The following is a 23,598-nucleotide window of genomic DNA, read 5'->3' on the forward strand; positions in this document are numbered from 1 at the left end:
CTGTTTACTTAAGGATGCATCTGTTGCAAGCTGTGGGGTTTTTGGTTTGTTTTTTTTTTTTTTTAGAATCTGTCAGAGTCAGGAGCTGATCCATGTAAGAGAACAGTGTTCTGGCCAAAACAGCACCATTCAACCCCTACAAATGCTACTGTATAATAAAAATCATATATTAGTGGCAGTAAATATAAATATTTTGCTTGCAATGTTCCTGTTAGTATTTACAATTTATTTACAATTTATTTACAATTGAAAGCATTTTCAATGGAATACAGTCTTAAAAATATCTGAGATTCCAGAAAGAAAGAGGTATAAAAAAGGATAAAAAAGAAAAGGATAAAAAAGAAAATTATAAAAACCCCATAGAGTTCTCTGACAGACTATGGAAAATACAGAATTTATTTCAGACAAGTTTGTGTGAAATATTTTTCATTTGTGTTCACACCGCATCACACTCAGTGATTTTTTTAATTTATTTTTGTTTTGGACTCAACCTATGTGCCCAAACTTTTGTTCAGTTCTTTACACCAAGGTTTACCTGATTTCAACTCAACACCACCATGGGAATTGCAGAATACCCTGTCCAGGTCACTTCCAAACACAAGTAAGCTCACAAGTTTAATATAATTCTAAACCAATTAGCATGAAGAGGTTATATCCACTTCATTCCTCCATGGTAAGAGCTAAATTTAGCATCTTGGCTGAGGTTTATTCTCTGTTGTTACCATTAAGGTCAGAGAATTCATCCTGCCCAACTTAGAACCTGTACAGAAGTCATGGGATACTGATTTAAAAATGTAAGGTTTCTGCAAGTTATGTCCCACTTGGTTTTGGAAAATATTTTAGCCCCCTAATTAAGAGCCCACTGTGCTTGGTACTGGACAAAGGCACTACCGAAAATGAGTTTAGATTCACTAAAATCCAGCTAGTTATTGAACATTTTCATACTCTTATGCACCCAAAAGGAATTATACTGGCTTCTGCGGCATGGTGTTCTCGAAGGCACTAAATGATGCATAGACAACTGGTGTTCACCTCTCCTGAAGGGAAAGAAACAGTTCCACCATCTGGCAAACAGACATGAAAATTCATGTCACTTGAACACAGTTACATGGCATATCAGTGAGAGAGGAAGGACTTGCTAGTGGATACAGTGACCCAAGGGACCTGGGCTAAGTCCTCTCTACCACCATGGATGCTCCAGGTGTGCCACCTACAAACTTCCTAAGTTGCAGGAATATCCAGTTCTTGACAACTCTCTGAAACAGCTAAACCCATCACAGCCACTTTGGCCTTGGAAAATCCTCTCTGCTCCCTATCTGCAGAATGGGAGCAATGATATCTCCCTGTTTTACCAGGATGCTCATGTGTGGAGAGAAGCACAAGAGGCTGAAGTATGCAGGCACTACTGAGGCTAGCCATCATAAGAGAACCCCCCACAGGATCTGGGGTCCCAGAAGCCACCAGACAGCACAGTTCATGTTTTTTTATTAAAAAAATGGTGCAGAGGAATAGGCTGTGTCCTTACAGACCTCTGTGCCTTGCTCATCACCACATGAAACCTTGAAAACAGACCACCTGGTTTCACCGGAGGGCAGTTTAAGGAAGAGACAATGCTAAGTCTTCCTTTTGCTCCGAGGCTCGTGGCTGGCTTCTGAAGACCATGCAGAAGATTTTTAGGAAGCACCAGGAATACAAGCCCCATTTTCTTGGTACTGGTACTGGATGCACAGCATTTCCAAGAACATTTTTCTCTGCCACTCATCTGACCCTGGGAGCAGTCCCACTGCTCCGCACAGGCAGCCGTGGAATGCTCTGCCAAACCCTATCAATTATTTAGCGTCAAAAGGAAGACTTAATCTGTATGATAAAAGAATGGATTTTATCTAAGGCTTGTTCCCCTTAAAGTGATTTACACAACTGGCCTCTCTAGTTGCTTCCCTTAATGTAATTATTTAGTTTTGCATTAGTAGCCTTCCTCCGCTTGAGTTATTTTTGGGAGTCTTTCGTAGCCTTTAGAATTAACTAGGTTTTTTTCCTTGTCTTTTTTAGTGGGGATTTTAAATTGCCCATCTCTCTGAAGGGGCTGTTAAAACACCAGTTTTGCCAATGTTGGTGTAAAGCTGGAGCAGCTCTGGGAAGCACCTCCTATGGCTCTGCTGACACTTGTGTGTTGAGTTTCCTTCTGATTTGAGAAGCCTCAAGGTGAGATTTCAGTTCAGAGCTGACAACCAGGGCTCTCAGACTGTTCATTAGGCAAAATGTGAATGAAGGGCCTTAAAGGCTTTAAAGCATTAACCTAGTCCCACCTTGGTTCCTTGCTTTAACCCCACTCTGCAATTTTGGCCATGTCAGAAAGACTGGGATTTGTCCACCTAACACAGCCACCTCAAATCAGGCATGAAACCCTCAAGGAAAGAAACAAGGCATCTTCATTTCAGACAAAACAAGTCCCATTCCTGGTCCCCCATGACCATGACAGGTTCAAATGCTACAGTTAACGGATGAATTAACCTACAAAAGCTGTGCAAATTCTCAGATAATTGGGCAAAAAGCTACTGAAGAGACTACAGATTCAAACTACGGGGACATGCTGGCAGCACAGATGAGACAGTCCAGGAAAGCATCATAATAAATATAATCCATTATCACCCTTGGATTTTCTTACTTGACTATAAATGACCAACCCACAAATAAGTAAGTTTAGCATCAGTTAAAAAGGTTATAGATAGGTACCTTCTGAAAGGCACTTTACTGAAATCTAAACTGGATCCACAGAAAAGAAGATGTATCAATATTTGCCAGTACAAGCTTTTGGAGCTTATAAAATAAGAGAAATATTGAAGCTATTATTATTACAACTATTATTAATGATAATAATACGTTCACAAAGGTCTTTCAGGGGGTACTTAGTTGTTGGGATTGCTGGTGCTGGAACCAGCCTGTGAAGAATACCTTTTTTCATTTTAAACTCATAAAGTCTTTTCAAGTTGGTGTACAATCCTGCCATGTGGTTAGGAATACAATTAAATTGCTCTGTCTTCAAACTACCTCAGCATCTGTAATGGGCTGAAATTGTAGGAACTTTTGGTCTGGCAGTTTGGGAGAGCTATATACAATCAGTGAATGCTGGCTGATGTTATGAAATTGCCACATCATCAAATGATTTGGTCATATGGACTCTAGCATCATCTGTAAGAACTACGCAATGTGAAAAAAGTCTGTAAACATTAATGGTTATCTACTCTGAGGTTACACCTTTACCCACAGTGCTGGCTACCACACAGAAAAGCCCAGTATAGACTCGGGAAGGGACTTTCACCTATGAGGGGAAAACAAACAAACAAAGAAAAAAAGTGGCCAGGGAGCAAGACTCCAATCACTTGATTAGGCATAGGAATGGGTTACTGTACAAAGATGCATTGCTGACTGTTTCAGAGAAGAGAACAGAGAGACTCAGCGTTGCAAGCCATAGATAGCGGAAAGAGGGCAGACAGAAGAAAATTTGTACTTTTTGTGGCACAGTTTGTTGCAATTTTAGCTACTGAAATTCTGTCCCATGTAGCTGAAGAAGTAAACCTGCTTCTCCCAGGGTGCTCTCTGCCACGCCCACACACCAGATACTGCTGATGGAACATAATGGTGCAGCGTGGCTTTAACTTCATCTATCTCTACATGGATTCTTCTAAACTATCCCAAAGAGCATGTATCAAGCAACCAAAGCTGTCAGCTAGTCACAGGTCTTGCTATCCCACAACCAAGGAACAGCCTCAGCATTGGACCAGTTTGAGCATATGAAACCTCTGGCTTCCCAAAGGGACACAAGTGGGTACACAAGAGAGACCTGTAGGCAATCTGCCAAGAAGAGCTATGATGGCAAAGAAACCTACTTTAAGATCCAACAGAATTATTTTTCTGCCAGACTGATGGAAATGTTCAAGGAAGAAATACAACCCTTAATTGCTCTCGGTCTTACAGCAGTGTTGCACTGAAACCCTGCCCAAGGTGGGGGGCACTGAGCTATGTTCAGTAGACACACCGTGGCTGTCAAAAGAATTTAGCAGTCTAGATTCTGGGGGTTTCGCATCATTCTCTTGCCCCCCTCCCTCCTGCAGCCAACCTAGACTTTTCTGTTAACTGCATATCTCAAAGTTGTACAGAGCAATGCAACACAGGACAGGGAATGTCCTTGTACTGGATATATTCATTTTCCTGGAAAATGTGAAAAACTGAATGAAAAACATTCTTTGGAGAAGATTCCTGCCCTTCCAGGCTGAACAGAGGAGATGACTTCATAGGGGCTGTTCTCCTTCTAATTTGTCTGAGTCTCAGGCCACACAAACTATATATTTTTTCAATGCGCTGAGGTCTGCTGGGATGCTGGCATTTCCTCCTCCTAATTTACATGGTCTTCCCATAATCCAGCACTGACACAAGCTGAACTGCACAAGGACTCCCTGCCAACGCCACTCAGGGCTTGCTTATAGAAGACCTCTGGAGAGCAATGGGAGGTGCTCCCTGCCCTTCTCCTCTGCCTATGAAAGGGCTGAGTGTGCTACTTCTGCAGCATTAAGCATTCCCGCCAGCCCATAAATCAAGTCACCAAACTCCATCCCCGTCTCTGATCCGCTACAGAAAAGCCCCACGCTCTGCCCTTACAGCACACGTGGGGCAAAGAGCTGTATTTCATCAACTGAAGCCTTAATATCAGAGACTCATTACCTCCTGGAAAAGAAGTGTAGCCAGAGTCTTACTGGTTCTGCAGCTTGGTTTCCCCATGTTTACACCAAATGACTTGTTGAACTTCATTATATACAAAGTATTTCCATAGATCAGAGGCAGGGAGACCTGTGCAGCTAACATAAAATAAATTACCACCCCGTGATAAATGGTTCTATTAGCAATCCAGATTGTTAAACTCAGATACAACAGGATGAAGGGAGCACTGCCCCATTCATTCTCCCTGCGGCAGATACTGAGTTGTAAATAGGTTATTTTGTGTGTAAATAACACATTAAAACTCAGCATTAGCCGTGTCTTTTGATAGAGAGGAAATTGTTCCAAATAAATAATCTCAGACAGGAATGTAAAATAAGCCAGATTTAATAGTGCATGCCTGCTGCAGCCGTGTTAAACATGACTAAAATGATAAACCCCAGAATATACTAATAGTAAACTATGCTCTGACATCAAAGTAATGAGGCTGTATTTTTACCCAGCTTTAGAAACGCTAAAATTAGTCTTGACAGAGCCAGACATCAGAAAAATGTTTCAAACATAAACACCATCAATTTGGGAACTTGGTGTTTGTGTCATGCTGAGGGTGGGGTGGAGAGGGAAAGGTGCATTCTGGGCCTTGTTAAAGTCAGGCAGTTAGCATTTAGGAGAATTCGTATTTAATTTTTATTACAAGATGAGAAACTCGTCTTCCTAAATATCTCTGCCTTTGAAAGAGTGGCTCATTTAAATTTCTCCTTCAGCCAGGCACTTGGGCTTCCTGGTGGGGCCCTGCTCCAAATCTCTTACCTTACACAGCAACATGCATTTTTGCACTCAGCAAAAGGGTTTTCTAAACATGAAGTGTCATAAGTTGCCCTTCCAGAAGAGGAGACACTGAAAGTGGGAGTCTTTTCTGCAGATCTGACTGTCTGTAGCTCCTACATACTGTCATTAAAACCAGCTTCCATCTCTGTCACTCAAAAATATGTGCACCTACTAAAAGAGAAGAGAGGAGCTTTGACTCCTTGGCTGGCATGATTTATGGAAAAATAGACAATCAGGAGAGACTTCCTTGATGTCATTTCTGTGAAGCCAATTTCTGAGCATCTGATCAATGAGTTACTATAAAAAAAAGTCACAGAAGATCTCTAAAATGGCAGCTTCAGTAGACTAAAAATATGAGACAGATTGTTAGTATGAAAAGACTTTTCTCCATTTACAGCATCAACAATACCAATCTCTCTTTTCCCACAGCCATAAATTAATCTGTTCAAGGCTGCAAATATTTAGGACAAATATCCAAAGCAATGGAACTATAAATGGAGATGTGACATGTTACTACCTTATAATAATGTAGTCAAATAATAATATAATAAAATAAATATTCTTCAATTATTTAACTTCATTGCTTCAATTACCCTAATTATAAATAAAATCTTATGAATCTATTCATTTCTACAAGGGAAAGAGAAAACCTTATGATCTGAGAAACATGCTATGTTGGCACTCCGTCTGTGTGATTCAGTAGAATAAAGGGGAAGAAATGTGTTGCAAATTACATTCGTTTGGTTCTGCTGAGCAGCTTGGTGATCTGCAGCACTAGCTGAGCCTTGCTGCCACTTTCTCACATGCTAGTACAAAGAGCAAAACCTCTACAATAAATAAAATCAAGAGTTTGTCTTGGGTGAGAATAAAGACTTGTTCGTGTGGCCCCAAAGCAGGGTGCAGGGTTTGGAGGCCCTCTCTTTAAAGCTGTTTCTCTCCTCAAGCTGAATAACGTAATTAATCTCCATGCCTCATTTGCTTTCTTCTGTAAGAATATGAGCATAAATATGTATATTTCTGGTCTCTTATGAGTAATTACACTAGTTTAGTGAAGCAAATATTTTATATTAGCATGAATACTGTGAAAGTACAGTTTCCTTGCTACTCAGCCTTTTTGTTATCATCTGCTAAATCACACCTTGCAATTAACTGATGTTATAAAATGAGTTTAAATTAATTTTTCTACTTAAAAGCACACACACCGTGCTTGTCCCTTTCAAGAGGATGCATTACATCTCACCAGAATTCAAAAGAAAGCCCTCCAAACCACGAGAGCACATGCATCACCTGCAGAGTCTCAGGGCCAGCATCCGATCACACGCTGCTTCCCTGTTAGCCATTTTAGGTCACTTATGAACACTTCTCTGCACAGCATGACATAGATTTCACTCTTTACATCTCATTACACAATGCTTTCATCATGATTCTCCTGACATCTTCATACAATCCTCCACTTACTTCTCTACTTCCTCTTAATAAAAGGAGAAATATTGAGCCCATAAATCATTATTTCTGAAGGCAAGAGCACAGTGCTAACAGGACATATAATGCTGGATGCTTAAACACCCATCAAGTCTCTGGGGGTGCCAAATGGGCCGATAGATGTTCTACCTCAGGGGCATCCTCATTGCCACCACATCTCTGGAAATTTGGTGACTGCTTCCTCAGTGGAGGCACACCCAAAGCAAATGCCAAGTAGGGAGAGAAGCTGTTTATTCACAACAACACGTCTGTGGGTTTTCAATTTTAGCCTATGCTTGCACTTTTTTGGTGCCAATCAGCCCTTTGGATCTGCCAGTCACTGAGAGGATGACTCATGGTTCCTACAGCCTATGCTTCTTCAATGGGGATCAAAATCTGCTGGAGGATGGCAAACTTTTGCATGTTGCCATCTCTGCCTTTTCTCTATTTCTGCCACCCAGAGAGCCTTCCTTTCTGCCACTTTGCATAGTGCTCATGCAGAAGGCAGCTCAAACACATTCAGCAGCTCTGTGTAAGAGATTTTCTAGTTCTTTTTAAGAAAAACAAAGACTAACAAAATTTACCAAACACATGAACTAATACGATAGATTATAATCTAGCAGCTGCTGCCTTACTCTGTACATCTGAATCTCCCAGGTCAACATGAAAATGAAAGCTGGGTAACAAATGTGTTGAAAAGAAAGGACAGATGAAACAGATTTAAGCAATCTGGCCTGAGAGCTGTCTTCAAAACTCCGCTAACAGAAAACACAAACTCTCCAGCTGAGCTGTGTAAGAAACAGAGGAGCCCGCAGAGGAGTCATGCTGCTCTCCTGGGGTGATGAGAAACCACCCTGCAGTGAAGGAAGGGGAGGGGAAGGGATCATTTTGAGTTAGACTCTGGCTAGCAATAAGGTATATTTTAAAGAGGAAAAAAAAAAACCTGCTTGCAAAGTTTATACAGCTGGGATGTCTCGTCACATCCAAACTGGTGCAGCCCCTTCTAAGTTTGTCTCCTTACGCCCTGTCCAGAAAGGACACCCTGTCCCCAGTAAGGGCAGTGTGGTGCCTCCTGGGTGGGCATAGCCTTGCCCACAGCTGAAGCCACCCTGAAGGGACCCAGCATCAATTTGGAGATCCACCAGCACATGTGTGCCAGTGAGAAATGTGTTTTCTGGGGCTGTGTTTTGTCTGCCATAGCAGGCGAGAGGAGGCAGGAGCAATGCGCCTGCGCAGCCCCCTGCACACGGGTGTTACGCCCACCAAAAAACAGCACATGCCCCTGGGTGTCCACAAGAGCTTCCCAATTTACTTCAACACCAACAGGACCAAATCTTGCCAAAAACATTGACAGAAAAAGAAATTAGGATCTGAGCTATTTCTGACTTTAACAGGAATGGAACAAATGGGGGTGTTTCTTCTTGCGCTAGGGCTGGACAATCCTAAACTCTTGCCTAATGATGAAATCCTAGCAACAATGGCTGAAGACGGTGCAGTTTGTTTAGCTCATTAGCAGGATCACAGCTGGCAGGTGACAGCCCTCCCCATCCACAATAACAGGTCACTCCCCAACTCCAGCCATCCTTTAGTTTCTCCATGGAGGAACAGCAGGCATTGTGCTGTCTACACCATGCAGCCCTGGGTGGATGGTGGCAAGAGGTAACAGGATGCCTCAACTCTCCAACAGCCACCTCTCAACACTCATCCTCTCCCTCAACCCAGTCCACTTCTCTAGGAGCAGCGCTGACTTGTCTCGGTGCAGTGACGTTTGGATGCCAGGCAGTGACACAGCTTCCCACTCCTGTGACCTCCGACAGCCAAGAACCCCAATAAACTCAGCATGTTCACAGAAGGACAGATGCCACCGTACTTATTAAATTCTTACAGTCTAATGAAAAACACCCCTGCTGCTTTCAAAGTGTTGAAAAAGTAAAGTACCTCCTTGTGCCACTGTTGCTCCTGCAGCTGCTAAAGGAGTGGGTTTCTTCCCCGTCTCTGTAAAGCCATTCCCCTCCAGAAATGCACCTTTCCCTTCTTTTTTCCCAGCAGCAGTTGAAGCAGAAGTTTCCATCTTAGACAGGCATCTTCCAGCTCAGCAACCCTACAGGACATAAAATAAAACCAGATTCTGGTCACTGTTCACAAAACAGGCAAAAATCAGCTCCACAAGGAAGCAGCTTATGGTTCAGCAGAGCTCAAAGGCAAATGGGGAGCAGCAAAGATTTCCTGAGTTTCTAAATCTAGCAGCTCAGCCAGTACAGGCAAAAAGGGCACAGCCCTGCAAAGGGATGGGTATTCTCACATCCCACTGGCTTCAGGCAGTTAAGACCCTAAAAGGATCAGGACCAAAATATGTTTTCTCCCCACTTAAACTTGGGCTGTATAATAGAACTGACAGGCCCAAAGGGTTTTCCAGGGTTAAAGGACAAGTGAGACACAAAAGTTTAACATATATAAAACTAATCTTTCCATCCCATACATGACCTACCTCATCGTAGCAACAAACTGAGTCAGCTAAAAAACTTTCAACAAAAATAGAGATAAAAACACAATTAAGGTGCTGTGTGTTGCAGGGGATTTTTTGGTTTGTTTCCCCATCCCAGTTGGTGCTTATCCTATGCACTGGTTCTGAGCCAGTGCCCTGATCAGAACATCTTCATCAGTGTTTACAGATAAGCCATGGCAGCTCCGTCTGAGCCCTTCCAGCTCTCACTGGTAAGAACCAGTATCCACCAATTCCTCTCCCTACCAAGCAAGTTCTTCTATTATGACTGGTTCCATCCCAAAATCAGCTACAGCTTTATCCCCATTACAAATGGTGAATTAAGTGCCTATGAAAGCTCCACAAAACAAGAAGTTATCAAAGGACAAATAATGTGTTTCTTTTAAATTGGATTGCATGAAAAATAACAGCTCCTGAACCTTTTGTTAGCTTGATTGTTTGTTCTACATGACTCAAACTTTTCTCATCTCCCAAAACCAAACATAGGTGGATCCTAAATTTAACACAAAGATGGGACTTCTTTTAAATGAGGAGGCATGCTTCATTTCTGACCACAAATACTTTTGTTCACCCTATTTTAACTTGTTTTATTTCAAATGTCTCCACCTGACTCCCGTTTTCAGAGAACCCACAGTTAGCTGGCACTACTGGCCTCAGGCTGGGCTTGGGAAAACCCACTACTAATTCCTCCTTTCCTTTCTAATTTTAATGCAGATCTGCAATATTTCACATGCAAATTTTCAGATGCAAGTTTTTTCAGCTCCTGAGATATTCTGGAGCACACTGGCTGTTTGCCTTACTGGAATTAATGGGATCAGCCAAAAAAATGTCTGGGACACCAGAATTATTTTTTTTCTGTGTGGGCAGTTTTACTGCCATGGTGCCAGCTCAAACTTCCCTCCCTTTACTCTGAAGGATTAATTGACTTCTGAACATCTTGGATTAAAAAGTTAACTCTCCTGAAAACTTGAAAGCACAAATATTTCAGGAACTCCCGTATCTGATTTGTAGCTTTTACCCTTTAGTTGTTTGTGAATCTGGCATACACATTTAATTTTGTGATTGCTGGAGTTTTTTGTTTGTTTGGGGGTTTGTTTGTTTGTTTTCCTCTTGCTATTTTGCTGGTTTTCAAGCAGGTTTTGTGCTGTAACTTCAATGTGGATGAGCAGGAAAGTGAAGCCCTTTTTCCCCTCTGCATGATGAGCTCTGTGGCTCAGCACAGGCAGCGCATGGCCCCGTGCTCCCAGCTCCCTCGCACCCACCTTTAGAGACCCTCCATGTTGTATGGCTGTTGAAGACAGGCTGTCCTAAACCACTTCCTCCTCTGAGATTCTTTAAAACTTTCCTATAAATATAAAGCCATCCTTGCTGACACCCCAGAGGAACCTGGCACATGGTGGACATGGTCCTCCAACATTGCCACCACCACCTGGGCTCCAGCAGGATGGTGGCCCACCGAGCACCTGTGTGCTGTAGCCCAGGCAGCTTATCCCAGGAGCCTTCAGGCACAGTTTGCATTAATGGGACAACTAAGTGGTGGATCTGTGCTCACCATTTTCAGCTGTTAAACAGAAAAGCTTGCATTGGAAATGACAGGGCCCACAATTACAGGCTTTAGTGATGACACAAGGCTCCAGTGAATACCAAGGTGGCCCCTTGAGGTCTTGCCCTGGCCTGTGCTGGGTTTGATGGCAAGCACGGGATGGGTTCCTGGGGGCCAGGACTTTACAGCTGTTTAATCCAGAAATCAGGTTGGGTTACAGACCACGTATGAAATAAATACACTCAAACTGGAGGAGTATTTGACCTAGGTCTGACAGCCTAGGCTTCTGTTCATTAAGCAAATAAACTTCAGAGGCTATATTACTAGCCCCCCACCTGTTTCTTCTTAGTCCCTCCTTTCAAGGCTTTGCACTTTTGTTTGAAACCAAACCCTTGCCCCCGCACTCCTCCCAGCCTCCCCCCTCCCCGGTTACCCTGACCCTCAGGGCAGCCTCATGCCTGGGGGAGGTTCCCTGGGGGCTGTGGAGCACAGCAGCCAGGGAGGGGAAGGAAAAAATGAGTAAGAGAAACTGTCCTCCTGTAAAACATGCTTATTTCCAGAGAGGTGCCTGAAATGAGACCTCTAAATCCCTGCCACAGACACCTCAGTAAGAACCCAGTTTTTCAGATGTGTCATTTATCCAACTGGAATTTGACAAGAGATCAGACCTGTATTTGAAAATCTGGGCTTTCTATCTGTATGCTCTGTTTTCACATAAACTATGAATTAAAAAAAAATCAAGTGTTTTTAATAAACAGTTGTATTAAACAGGTAAATCCTTCTCAAATACTGGATTAGGAGGAAAAGAAAAAAAACCAACTACTCTAATCTTACAGGATTTAGGGTAATAAGTCTACAATTATTTTTGCTTCATAAAGGTGCTTGGGGCAGAGCAGGCTGGATACAAGGCTCTGAGCTTTCCCCCAAGTCAGTAGCAACAAAAAGTTGTTCTTCTTCCACAGGAATCCACAGCCAGAGCTGACCGCCGCAGCCCAAAAGGACACAAGCACTCTCCCTGGCCAGATCCTGCCCTTCTTAGCACCTCCAACCACCAACACTGACTTCACATCCCACCTCCTGAGGTTTCATGGACAATGGCTGGGAGTCAGTGACCAGCAGACTCCCACACTGTGTTCTGGTGCAGAGGATGACCGGGATGCAGCACTGGTTCTCTGGAGATTTAGGTTCCTATCTTGGCTCTGCTGCAGTCTCCTCTGTGTCCTTAGGCAAAAAGCTTAACCTCTCTCACAGACGGTTTCCACAGCCATCAAATAGGAAATACTGTTTTGCCCTATTTGCAAAGTGCTTTGAGATCCTCAGAGGCACAAGGCTATGGAAGTCTCTTTATTACCGTTATAAGAAGATATATTGATAGAGGCAGTCAATCCACACTATCCAGGAGCACGACATTCATTTTTTAAGCAATACATAGTTTGCTTTCTGTTCTATGCTAAACTTTTTCCGCTGCTCTGTGCCACACAGAATTTATAAATTCAATGACAGATTAATCTTAACAGTGAGCCATTTGGCATGAAAAAGAGTTTCACAGGGAGCCTGCTTTTTCCTGTAAAGAGCATGCATTTAGGAGAGGCTATACGGAAAAAGACCCTGTGCACTTATTCAAGCACAAGTCTCTGCCCTCCATCATTACTCAGAATTAGAAACCCAGAATGGATTACTCAGATTGTTCCTAAGGTTTGTAGCTTTCTCTGCAGGAGGAAGGTTGGGTAATTGATTTTGACACTAATACCAGCACTGTTCATATGCCCTGTAATATAATTCTGCAGCAACACTAAAAAGGCAGCCATCTGAGGTCTGAACAAGGAAAGTGCTATATGATTTGCCCTAGACAACCCCAGCTATTTTAACAGCTGCATTGTATATTAAAAGGGAGAAATCCCAACAGAATTAAAAACAACAAAGTCACATTTGCCATCGAGGGAAAACAAGAAACCATAAACTTTCCTAATAAAACAATCCCCCCTGCTAAGTCCTTGAGGAATAGTTGAAAGTGCTGTCCCAAAATGCCTGTCTCTTTTGGAGGGCATTAGCCTGAGTGGGACTGCCAGCAAACTTGGGAATAAACAGATACTCATTAGCCATACGCCCTGCACACTCTTTTCTCAAAACGGCATTATTTCCTTCTTCAAGATTTTCCTTTTACCAGAAAACTCCCCTTTTCCACCCCAGAGGAGAACACAGATTTCTGCCCCCTCAAGTTTTTCTGTGAAACATGAATAACTAATTTTAGCCATCTCTCCTCAAAGACTAAGTAGCAGCATGGGATCAAACCTCTCTGACAGGAGGGCAGGCGCCGCCAGTGATGTTGTGACATGGTTCCAGTCCTCCAGAAGCCACCACAGTTGCCAAATGCCACCTTCATGCCTGGCAGCCCCATGCGGGGGCAAGACGGGCTTTCCAGGAGAGGCTTCCAGAAGCCAGTTTTTGTGAACATTGTGGGCTTTTTCAGACCGATGTCTATCTTCTCCTTCATTTTAAATCCATCTCTAGCTGACCTCCTCATGCATAGCCCCAGCAGCACCAGTGAGGTGCCACCACCCGCAAGGGGACATGCTGGAGGTGTGTTGACTGCTGACTCAGACACCACCTCCACCGCAGCGCGGCCAGGATGAAGCCCCACTGCTGCCAGCTACTGGCATAACCGTAGGAGCTGGGGTACCCAAGGGCAGCCATGGCACAGCTCTCACCAGGTTTGTCCTCATGCACCCACAGGGAGATACTTCATCTGTTCTGCCACATCACCCTCATGTAGGTACAATATCACATTTGATAGTTTCTCTGGTGTGTTGTTTTAGTTAAGATAAGCAAAGAGATACTCCCACCATCTCTTCTTTTGCAATGGACTGTGTCATACAGCTAAAGCCTTCTGGATACATGATCTACTTATGAAATTAAGTGTGAGCCAACTATTTTGAACATTGGCTTAATACAGTGGCTGCTGTGATCCTTTTCAGTCTCCCAGGGTCTGAGCCAAATTACATTCTCAATTACACCGAAGTAGCAGCAGTTAACCCGGTGAAGTCATAGGCTCTATACCACAGCAAAACTTGACCCCTCTATTTTCTTTTATATCAGCAACAGCTTCAAATTACTCAAGAAAGTTTTTTCTGTACACATGTCTCTACTAAATGTTGGGACTATCCAAACATGCTGTCTGTTGCTGATGGATCTACAAGTGTTTACAGAATATCAATCTCAGTAAAAGCAGAATAAATATTAATTCAGAACTAATAACTAACTTTTGGCTCCTCCTGTCACAAGATTTCCCATCTTGACATTTCTTAGGAATGGTCTGCTTGGGCCAATCCTACAGGGTTGATTACACATGGAAACCAGAGCTGTATGCTGGGGCATAGCATGTGTAGAGCAGTAGCTGTCTGTCTGCCCCTTCCAAGCATGAGAAAGCTTCTGCGGTGGGTCCCTACCAGCTTCTGGGAGATGTTATGGGGAGTGAAGAAAGGAAGTAGAGACAACCCCATGCTGACAGAAGTGGCGGTAGGAGGGCCGAGGACTCCTTCCATTTTTCTACCTCCTTTCCCAGCTCCTGCTTAGAGAAGAGCAATACTGGGCTGCCAAAGAGAGGGAGGAGGGGCTTGTACTAGCTTTCAGCAAAAGGACAGAAAGACAGAAAGTTCTGCCCACCCACCCCCAAATGTAGGGCTAAAATTGCTAAGGAAGCCGCGTGTTCACAAGGCTTCTCCAAACAGTTCCAGCCTGTGGCAAAAGTTGCATCACTCAAATAAATGAAGGGGAGGAGGGAAGGAAAAAGAAAAAAAGAAGAGAAAAAAAAAAAAAAAGAGACGGAGCTGGCAACACTGCAATAGTTATACAGGTTCTGGAATGTACAAAGTCTGAAATCAGAGACTTAGCATCTCTTTTGAACTTCAAAAACAACAAGTCTCTTCAAATCACTCTGTTAATTGGCTTTAAATTAGAGTTCTAAGTTTAATGAACAAATCTTTCACATACAGCATGAAACGGATATGCTTCTAGATTAACTTCCTGATCAACACCATCTGCCATTTCCATATGGCAACGGCAAACCAAAAGCACGAGGAAGAAGTCACTCTTGCCTTACTGTGAGGGGTCAAAGTGCACCCAGGACTGCCTGGTGCTTGGCAGCATTTCTGTAATGTGATAATTCAGAATGTCTCCTCCAACCAGCTCCAGAAGATCTAGGGATATTGCAGGCACCAATGGGCACAACTCTGCTCAGGGTGGTAAAGAAAGGAGGCAAAGTATCGAAAAACGTACGATTGGAAGGTGGCATGAGGGAAGGAGAGATGTTTGCATGGATGGTTGGTTGCATGTGGAAAGAGCAGAGGGTTCCTGAAGGTGGACATGACCTGGAACACAGAGAAGAAATAAAGGGAAAGAAGGATGGCCATACAGACTAGGGTAGGCACGACCTTATGGAAGAGTATGAATGAATGGAAGTACAGGCACAAGACAGGCAATGGCAAATCCTGTGGAGAAAGAGAGAGGCTTCAGACAGAGCTGGTACCATGGGAGATGGAGATACACGTCTGGGGCAGGGCAAGACATGACATGACACCTAGCATGGCAGAGACAGGGCAGGGAGGCATGGCACAGAGGGAAGAGAGAGAGAAAACATTCAGGAAATTTGCAGGGAAGCAAAATGGAAAGATACAAGGGTCTCAGGTGGAAGAAGTATGCCCTACAAACAGCTCCGAGGAATGCAGTGCTCCAGCACATTCTGTCACTCTTAGAAGCTGGAGTACCTAGACACAAGAATACATTCCACTGCTTCACATCATGCCAGGCACATGAAGGAAAATAATGTCACACACACCTCAGAAAGAGTCACAAGTACTGTTCCTCCTTGCACTGACCACAGTGGCCTTCCACTTATATCAAACAAGGCCAGTGGAGTTAGTGGTGGTGATCAGAAATTATCACCATATGGAAGGTCTTTAAGCATTCAGCTAACTGCTCCAGAACTAGCATCCACCAGCTGGATGCTCCTTGTAGACCTTTCAGCAGGGACCAGACACTAACAGGCCCTGGACAGCATGGGTGCAACACCAAGATCTGCACAGAGGACGCCTGGTCTTGGGCAGGGCTGACAGATGTGGCACAGGACCTACGGGAGATAAGCATTCTTCAGGAGCATCAACCAGAAGCCAGGTTATCCTAGAACAACCCATGGCACCAGATGACAACACTGAGGCCACTGTTTGAAATGTAAATGGGTTTTCCCTTTCTAAAGCCATTTACTTTCTGGGGTCTGGTTATTGGAAAGGAGATGATATTGAATAAAGGAACTCACATTTCACTCATTCTTTGGGTTGAGCCTGCTGTTCATATTTTTCACGAACACTAACATCACTTTAGTATTCCTACTTCTTTACAAATAAGAACAATTTATAAAATATCAGATAAATTTTAGTTGTTTCCCCATTTCAAGTACATTTTCAAGTTGCCAACCTTAGAGCCTTGAACAGAAATTATCATTGAGATGCTGGGTTATAAACAATTACAATACATCATCAAAACATACAAGCAGACATAAAAGCTCAAAGCCAGACACAGATTCGGCATTGGTCCATGCTGAGACATGCAGGCTGGGGTACATGACTTTAGCTCCCCTCTCTCAGAAGTTATCTTTGTTTCTTACTTTGGAAGAACTGAGAAGATGTAAGAGTGAGAGCTGGAGGGAAGAGCCTTTTGTGGTGGAACAGGAAAACAAAGTCATGCTTGTACTTTTACAAAACCAATCCTACGTGTCTTATCATGACAAAATTTATACTATGCGAATTCCAACATGTGAAAAACCATCAGAGAAGATAAGCAAGACACTCCTGCATTCAGACTCTGTGTTAACATGCTGTAAAAATATGGGAGGATGCAACCAGGTAAACAAAAATTGCTAATAAGTGATGCATCACCATTATAACTGGTCCATGGATCTTCACTTAGTTTTTGTTTATTTGTTTGGTTTTGTTGTAAGGGTGAGAGAACTTTGCAAAAGAGTTGTCTAAGTTTGTTTTTTTGATGTAAATCCAAAGAAGTTTTTAATTTCCTGTTATAGAATTTTCTGGGCTTTTTCCAAAAATTCATTTAAAAAAAAGATAAATATTACCTATATTTGTATACACATATCTAATGAAAAATATCATTTTCATTTCAGGAAACCTTTGCACACCAAAATAGGAAAAGAAAGAAAAAACAAGAACAAGAAAGAAACAACTAAATGGAGAACCACCAAAAAAAAAAAAAAAAAAGAAAAACCCTTCATCAAGTGTTCGTGCTCCAACAAGAACAGAAACTGCTAATAACTAACACGTCAGATAAAACATCTGTGGTGCTTGGCAGTTATACCAGGGTGGGTAACAGCTAAACACAGACTGTATTAAGACCAGGGTGGAGGATCAGTAATTAAACTGTTTACAACAAAATTAGACTCCAATTACAAATCAGTAATAATTAACCTATTGACTTTTCAGCAGGTTTATGACTAAAATATACTAAGAAAGTAAATTGCACATACTACAAGTCGAACAGAAACTCTGATTCTGAATAGGGATGTTCGTGCAGTTTCCACAGGGTGGATGAGGGCCAATACTGGACATTTGGCTAAAATAAAAAAAAGCTGCCTTGAAATCAGATTTGAGGGAGCTTTTGAGAAGATGGAAGTGAATGTTTTGTTGGCTGGTGGTGACTGAAGGAGAATCCTCTCAGGGTTTTCACTTCCGTGCTTTAGCAGTTTGGGCACTTTCAACTTTCATGAATGAAACCCCAAATACAAACCACATGCAATGAAGTTTAATGGATTTGCTTTATGTAGGGGTGGGATGAGTAATATTGTCTTGTAGAGACTAGTCCATCCAGATGACACTGAGCAGGCTCCAAATCTTGGATAAGAAAACCCTCTATTTGGCTCAAGGAAGGAAAACCTTTATTTTGAGCAATGAAAGATGAAGGTTGCAAAAATCCCTATAGCAACAGTGTTCTTTCAGAACATGTTTCATTACAAAATTTTGGTTTATTTTTAAGCATTCCAGCTCACTTCAACAGGCTATTGAATCCTCCCTCCAGAGGCACACGTGTAAGTATGTAGAAGAGAGAAGCCTGGGAAGCAAAAAAGAATGTAATTAAAAACAAAAAAGCAACACTTGAATTGGCTCGTTTTCCTCTGCTGAACACATACACCACACAAGCTGCTATTCCACACTGGGAAGAAACACATATTGTCTTTATAAGACTACAGTTGCCAGCTGAAGGCAGGATGCAGACCACATTAAATGGTTGGCAGTTCATAAACGAGAGAATGGAGAAAAATTCATCCAGATGGGAATTGGAGAAGCGTTTCTGAGAGGATCATAGAGTATTTGGGGTTTGAAGAGACCTATGGAGGTCATCAAGTCCAGCCTGCTCCTCACAGGGAACAGAGTATTTGCAAACGCCAAAACTATCAAAATATCTGACAGTCGATGTAGTAGGAGAGGACAGAGCTATGTAGGATGTACCCATGAGCCACAACTCAGCCCAGTCTGCAAGGACACAAGCACACCAGTGCAGAAAAATCCAAGAACAACCCAGAGTCCTTGCAAGGAACTTTATATGAGGAAGAATGAAATTAATACTCCTAACAGTGCTCATTTCTGCGAGCTGTGACTCAAGTTATAGGGCTATATACAATTCCAAAAATAAATGGTTAAGCAAGGGGTGAAAGGCAGAGCCCCTCCGTTTCCAGCAGTGCAGGTCCATCTTCTATGGAGAAAAGAGACTGTACAACATGGCTGGCTGTCATTTCAGTAGAAGGGAATAAGTCTTTCAGGAGACAGGCTAAAGTATTCAGGAGGGTATTAGACTAATGACAAAAGACAAGGGTGAAAATGAGCACTCATTTAGCCAGAAATCAAGATGTCAAGATTAAAATTAATCAAGGTACCAAGGGACTCAAAGAGAAGAGATTCCTTAATTGTGTAGACTCTAACACTGCGAATCTGAGTAATAAACAAGAAGTGGAATAGCTCATTTAATACACAAATCAGTCGTAACCGGTATTGCTGAATCGGGTGGAAACATTCATATGACTGGAGAGCTACAATCATTTTGTGTATCCATGACTGGAAACAGATACAGCCATGAAGTTTGTCAGTGACAAATGACTGTAAACATGGTAAATAAAGATGGTTGCTTTGTACCAGTGACCTACTCTTTATCCCTAGATGGGCTTCATAGAAAGATTATGTATTTTAAGGCAACCATGTACAAAGCCACACATCTGGAAAACAATTGATTAAAATGACAACTGTGTTTTGAGGAACACTGACTGGAGACACTTTGAAGTTTATGGTGGGCAAACAGTGGCTGACAAGTTCTATGGAGGTTGCTGGTACCCAAACAACTAAAGCAAAACATGTTTGTCTACACAGAACTTGGGAGGTTATAATGCCTCTGTCTAACCCGAAATTGACTGTTAATGGAACACCACACCCAGCTCTGCTGCCCAAAATTCAAGCAGAAAAACGAAAACTGCAAAGGCTCCATTGCCATCCATGAGAAAAATGAAATCAAAAGAGAGGCACTTGCAGGATAACTTGATTAGTGATATTAGTACATATATAGTCAACAAAAAATTGGTAAACAGATGCTTTTTGATCCAAAGGTAAGGGACATTACAAGAATCTATGGCTAAACCAATCCCAGTTACCTATAACAATTACAAAGACTAAGAGCTAGAAATTAAACTAGAGATGTTCAGATTCTCTTTCAACAGCGAAGAGCACTGGATTCAGGCTGGTGACACAGTCTCTTGCACTGCAGAGCTGACATTTTGTTCAGATATTTTTCCAGGAGGTCTGCTGTAGTCCAAGACTCATCACTGGACGTGGAGGGGTTGGAGTCTCTGATGAAGTCATGGAGAAAGACTAGTTCAGCACCTTGATTGTCTCTGATCTTATGCATCTATATGCCATGGTGATATAAATGGTTGATTTGCCATACATCCACAAATCAAAACATCTGCATTTATAATTATTGAGTCTTACCATGCCTGTTTCTGCTGATAAGCAAAACTAACTTCTACCTTCCAGCTTCTCTATTTTTTGTTTTGTGATAAGGACTTATTAAGACTCATGTAATAAACATCTCCCAGAACACTGATAAACTGTAATGTGTTTATGTCCTGCCAATGGCAATGTTGCTGAGGATACATTCCTTTACTATGCAGTTTTGTCTACTGTGCTACAAGTATTTTGATGACTGAGACAGATATAAAACCATCCACCAACAGAATATCATGCAATTTTTACTTGGTAGCCTACAAGAAATGATTTGGTTTCTTGGTCTGGCAAGTAGCTGCCAGCATCAAATAAGGAAAGAAATAACATTATAATTTATTTCATCCTCTTGTTATAAAACCTAAGGGGAAAACCTCCCTTCTCTGCCCCAGCAGTGTTGTCTCCACAGCCTACAGAAGACTGGAAACGTGAGGTCTGATCCTTTGCTGCACTGCAGCACCTGTTTCACACACAAAACAAGCTAGGCTGACATGCCAGCACATCTCATGTCCACAAAACGTACTGGAACAAAACCCAGGCAAGCAGTAAACTTTTGATAGATGTCAGCGGGTTGCTATGGTTCAGAGGAATGGTTTAGGAACCACATTGTGTGTACACAACTGGGCAGCTGAAGCAAAAGAACCATGTGTGGTGGTAACCAGGCCAGGCGCCGAGCACTGGAAACTGCATTCACTCTTGCTGGGTCCCCGCAACTACTCAGAGGCTGTACCAGACATTGGGGCACAGCAGTGACTGCTGTGGCCACCAGACAACATATGGAAAGATTTCATATTTTTTTTTTAATTTTTTTTTTTTTTTTTTTTTTTTTTGCTATTTCATTACATAAGATTCAAATCATTGAGGCTAGCCTGAGAAGACCCTGTACATACTTCCTCCTTATTTGCTTTTCTTACTTGACACTACCTAATTTAAGACCAAATGCAAAGGATTAGTATAAATTCTTCAGGACAGAGCCTTTTATAGGAGTATACACACATATATATAGCTTTTTAGTACTGCTAGTAATAGTTATTATTTATCTTGTACTTACTGTACATTTTCTCTGTAGTATATTAATGCACATGATAATTATATTCTATGTCTGCTTTTTTTTTCTGCTTACAAGTTTGTTTGGTTCTTTCTAGAGAAAACAGTTTAAACAGCATAAGTCTTTTACTTCGCAGCTACAACTTCCTCCCTGCTCCTAAAGTTTCATCTGCTCTTTTCCTCTAACCACCTTACTCCTCCAAAAGCATCTTCTAATCCACATCACAGCCACGTTTCTTGCTCTCTTTGCCCTTTTTCTTTCTTCTGTTCTTTTTCCTCACAAACCCAGTTTGTCTCTCCCTAAAAACAAATCCCACTTGTGCCTGTAACTCTCATTCCATCTTCTTCCTCATTCACAGCTAAGATGTATCTAATCTTCTGTACACAGTTGCCTCTGGGATTTCTCTATGCTAAGACTTTCCTACGTTTTACTCATAGATTGACCTGATTCAGACCTGATTCCCTCCAACCACATAGAAAACTCAGTCTGTCTCTCAAATACCTTAGAAGGTGGCAAAGGATGCCAAATGCTGTAAAGGTGGGTAGCATCTTGTTTGTTACTCCAGTGTGAAACCTGGGGTGGTCCCTTGGTTCCTCCAGCCTCGCTGTAAGATTTTGCCTGGCGGCCACCTCTGACTCCTGCTTCTTCCTTCTGCACAATGTCTCAGAGTTTGGCGCTTCCCTGAGCTTCCTGCCACTCACCTACACAGCTCAACTCAAAACACCAGCCTCTAAGCCATTCATTTTCATTTACAGCAAGTTCCTTTACATCAGCTCTAATGAGTACAAAGCTGATTTCACAGCCATTCAGAATGTGGGAGCAAAGAGCATTTTCCTAGCTTGTCACTTTGTTCCTGTCACTTTGCTTTACATCCTTTGATGGCATGCTCTTTTGTTTTGCCAAAACCATTGTCTCCTCTTTCAAAGCCCTTCAAAGCCTACCACACTACGCTTTCAGTCTCATTGGCTTCTGGGAGACTTCAGCAAACGCATATGCACGTTCTTCCATCAGGGTCTAAATGTGTGGCTTTTGGGTTGGTTGGGTTATATGCACCAGAGATATCTGTCCACTCCCAGTCTCATTCATAAGCAGTTTTCACCAATGAAAATATGGAGTGCCTTTGGTTCTATCACAGGACTCCAAGATTAGAATCAGATCCCCTTGGAGAATCAGGAAACAGCGAACATATCTGTTAGGACCCATTGTTCTGATTTTAGGAGAAATGTTACTGTGCTTTGGTTAACTGTCTTTGCACTGTATTTTTCCTCAAGTAAGTGAATAATCATTTGTGTAACTCATTTATCATAGCTCATTTGTCCCTCACTAAAGGAAGGAGCATACTTCTTATATCCCCTTACTCTCTGCATAACACATAGTGTCAGGACACCTCAATATTCAAAATTTACACTAGAAATACTGAAACACCTCTTCAAGTATTCATCCTAAAAGCTGTCACAACACAACACTTGACTGAAAAGCAAGTTAGGCTTTTCTCTCCTGAAGAAATTAAACATAAATCTCTACAGTCATCCATTTGAGCCCGCACAATTTCTTGTCTTTAAAAGATGTCCACAGCCATCCAACCTTTGGTACCACTTTGTCCCCTTGGGCTTTTCCCAGCCTTTCATGTGAGTGAGACAGCTCAGCACACTTTCTATTTTGGAGCCAGTATCTCCACTGCAAACTCAGATTTTCACAGATTTATTGTTAGCTTATAAACTGTCTATTCGAAAAACAGTTAGAGAAAATGTATCTTTTGAAAACAAAAATTGTTGGCCACCCCCAAATAATTAGTGACATACTGATAAAATGTTAAATGTCTTCCCTTAGCACCCTTGTAACCAAAGATCAGTCTTTGTTTATGTGAATATATCCAGGCAAATGCCTTCAGATAAATGAACCTGAAGCATGCACAGGGTTGTCTTTTCATCACTGCACCCCGCTGAGATTTTTAGAGCAGAGGACTGGTAGCTGTGAACAGTCATTAATGTTTAACCCTTCCCTTTTGCAGGCCAGTGCAATGATACAAAACAGACCCAAAGCCACGTGGCTCCTGCCCTGTCTTTTGGCTGGGTCCTGAACATGACCACTCATACGGCGTGTCTTGCAGAAAACTCTTCCAGATTTTACCAGACCTGTGGTCTTTTAGGTTACAGCCCCTAGAGCTACACAACTGCACCAGCAGCTAAAGGTGCATTTCAGGACTGCGAAAATCAGCAATCAAAGGAACAAACTGCCAGTAACTCCAGCACCATACACAAATTACAGTGCGTGCAAGACCTCAAAGCAAACAACATTATGTGTAAATAACTTCAGGGAAAACATGCAGAGGAAGAGGTCTATTTGTTAGAGGAATAAATGATTCCTGTCTCCTCAGGTGCAATGGAGCAGGCCTCAGCTCCCAGGACAGGCCCACTGGGGAAGAAGGGGGTTGCACGCACCCTGGTCCCAC

General features: G+C 42.4%; 1 protein-coding gene across 8 annotated transcripts in view; it reads right to left on the reverse strand.

Moving 5' to 3' along the window:
- Positions 1-23,598, reverse strand: part of GLI2 (GLI family zinc finger 2) — a 194,799-nt gene that overhangs the window by 136,099 nt on the left and 35,102 nt on the right. For 5 of the 8 annotated variants that reach the window (XM_065070602.1, XM_065070605.1, XM_065070603.1 and 2 more), the window contains exon 2: positions 8,941-9,103. The exons of 2 other annotated variants lie outside the window; for them this stretch is intronic. In XM_065070602.1, coding sequence (XP_064926674.1) covers positions 8,941-9,073 — 133 coding nt within the window. In that variant the 5' untranslated portion in view covers positions 9,074-9,103. Of the gene's footprint in view, positions 1-8,940; positions 9,104-23,598 lie in introns of those variants that run through there. One more of the 8 variants, XM_065070610.1, reaches the window with a different exon arrangement.

The sequence above is a fragment of the Columba livia genome, chromosome 7, assembly GCF_036013475.1.
Source record: "Columba livia isolate bColLiv1 breed racing homer chromosome 7, bColLiv1.pat.W.v2, whole genome shotgun sequence".
Classification (NCBI taxonomy): domain Eukaryota; kingdom Metazoa; phylum Chordata; class Aves; order Columbiformes; family Columbidae; genus Columba; species Columba livia.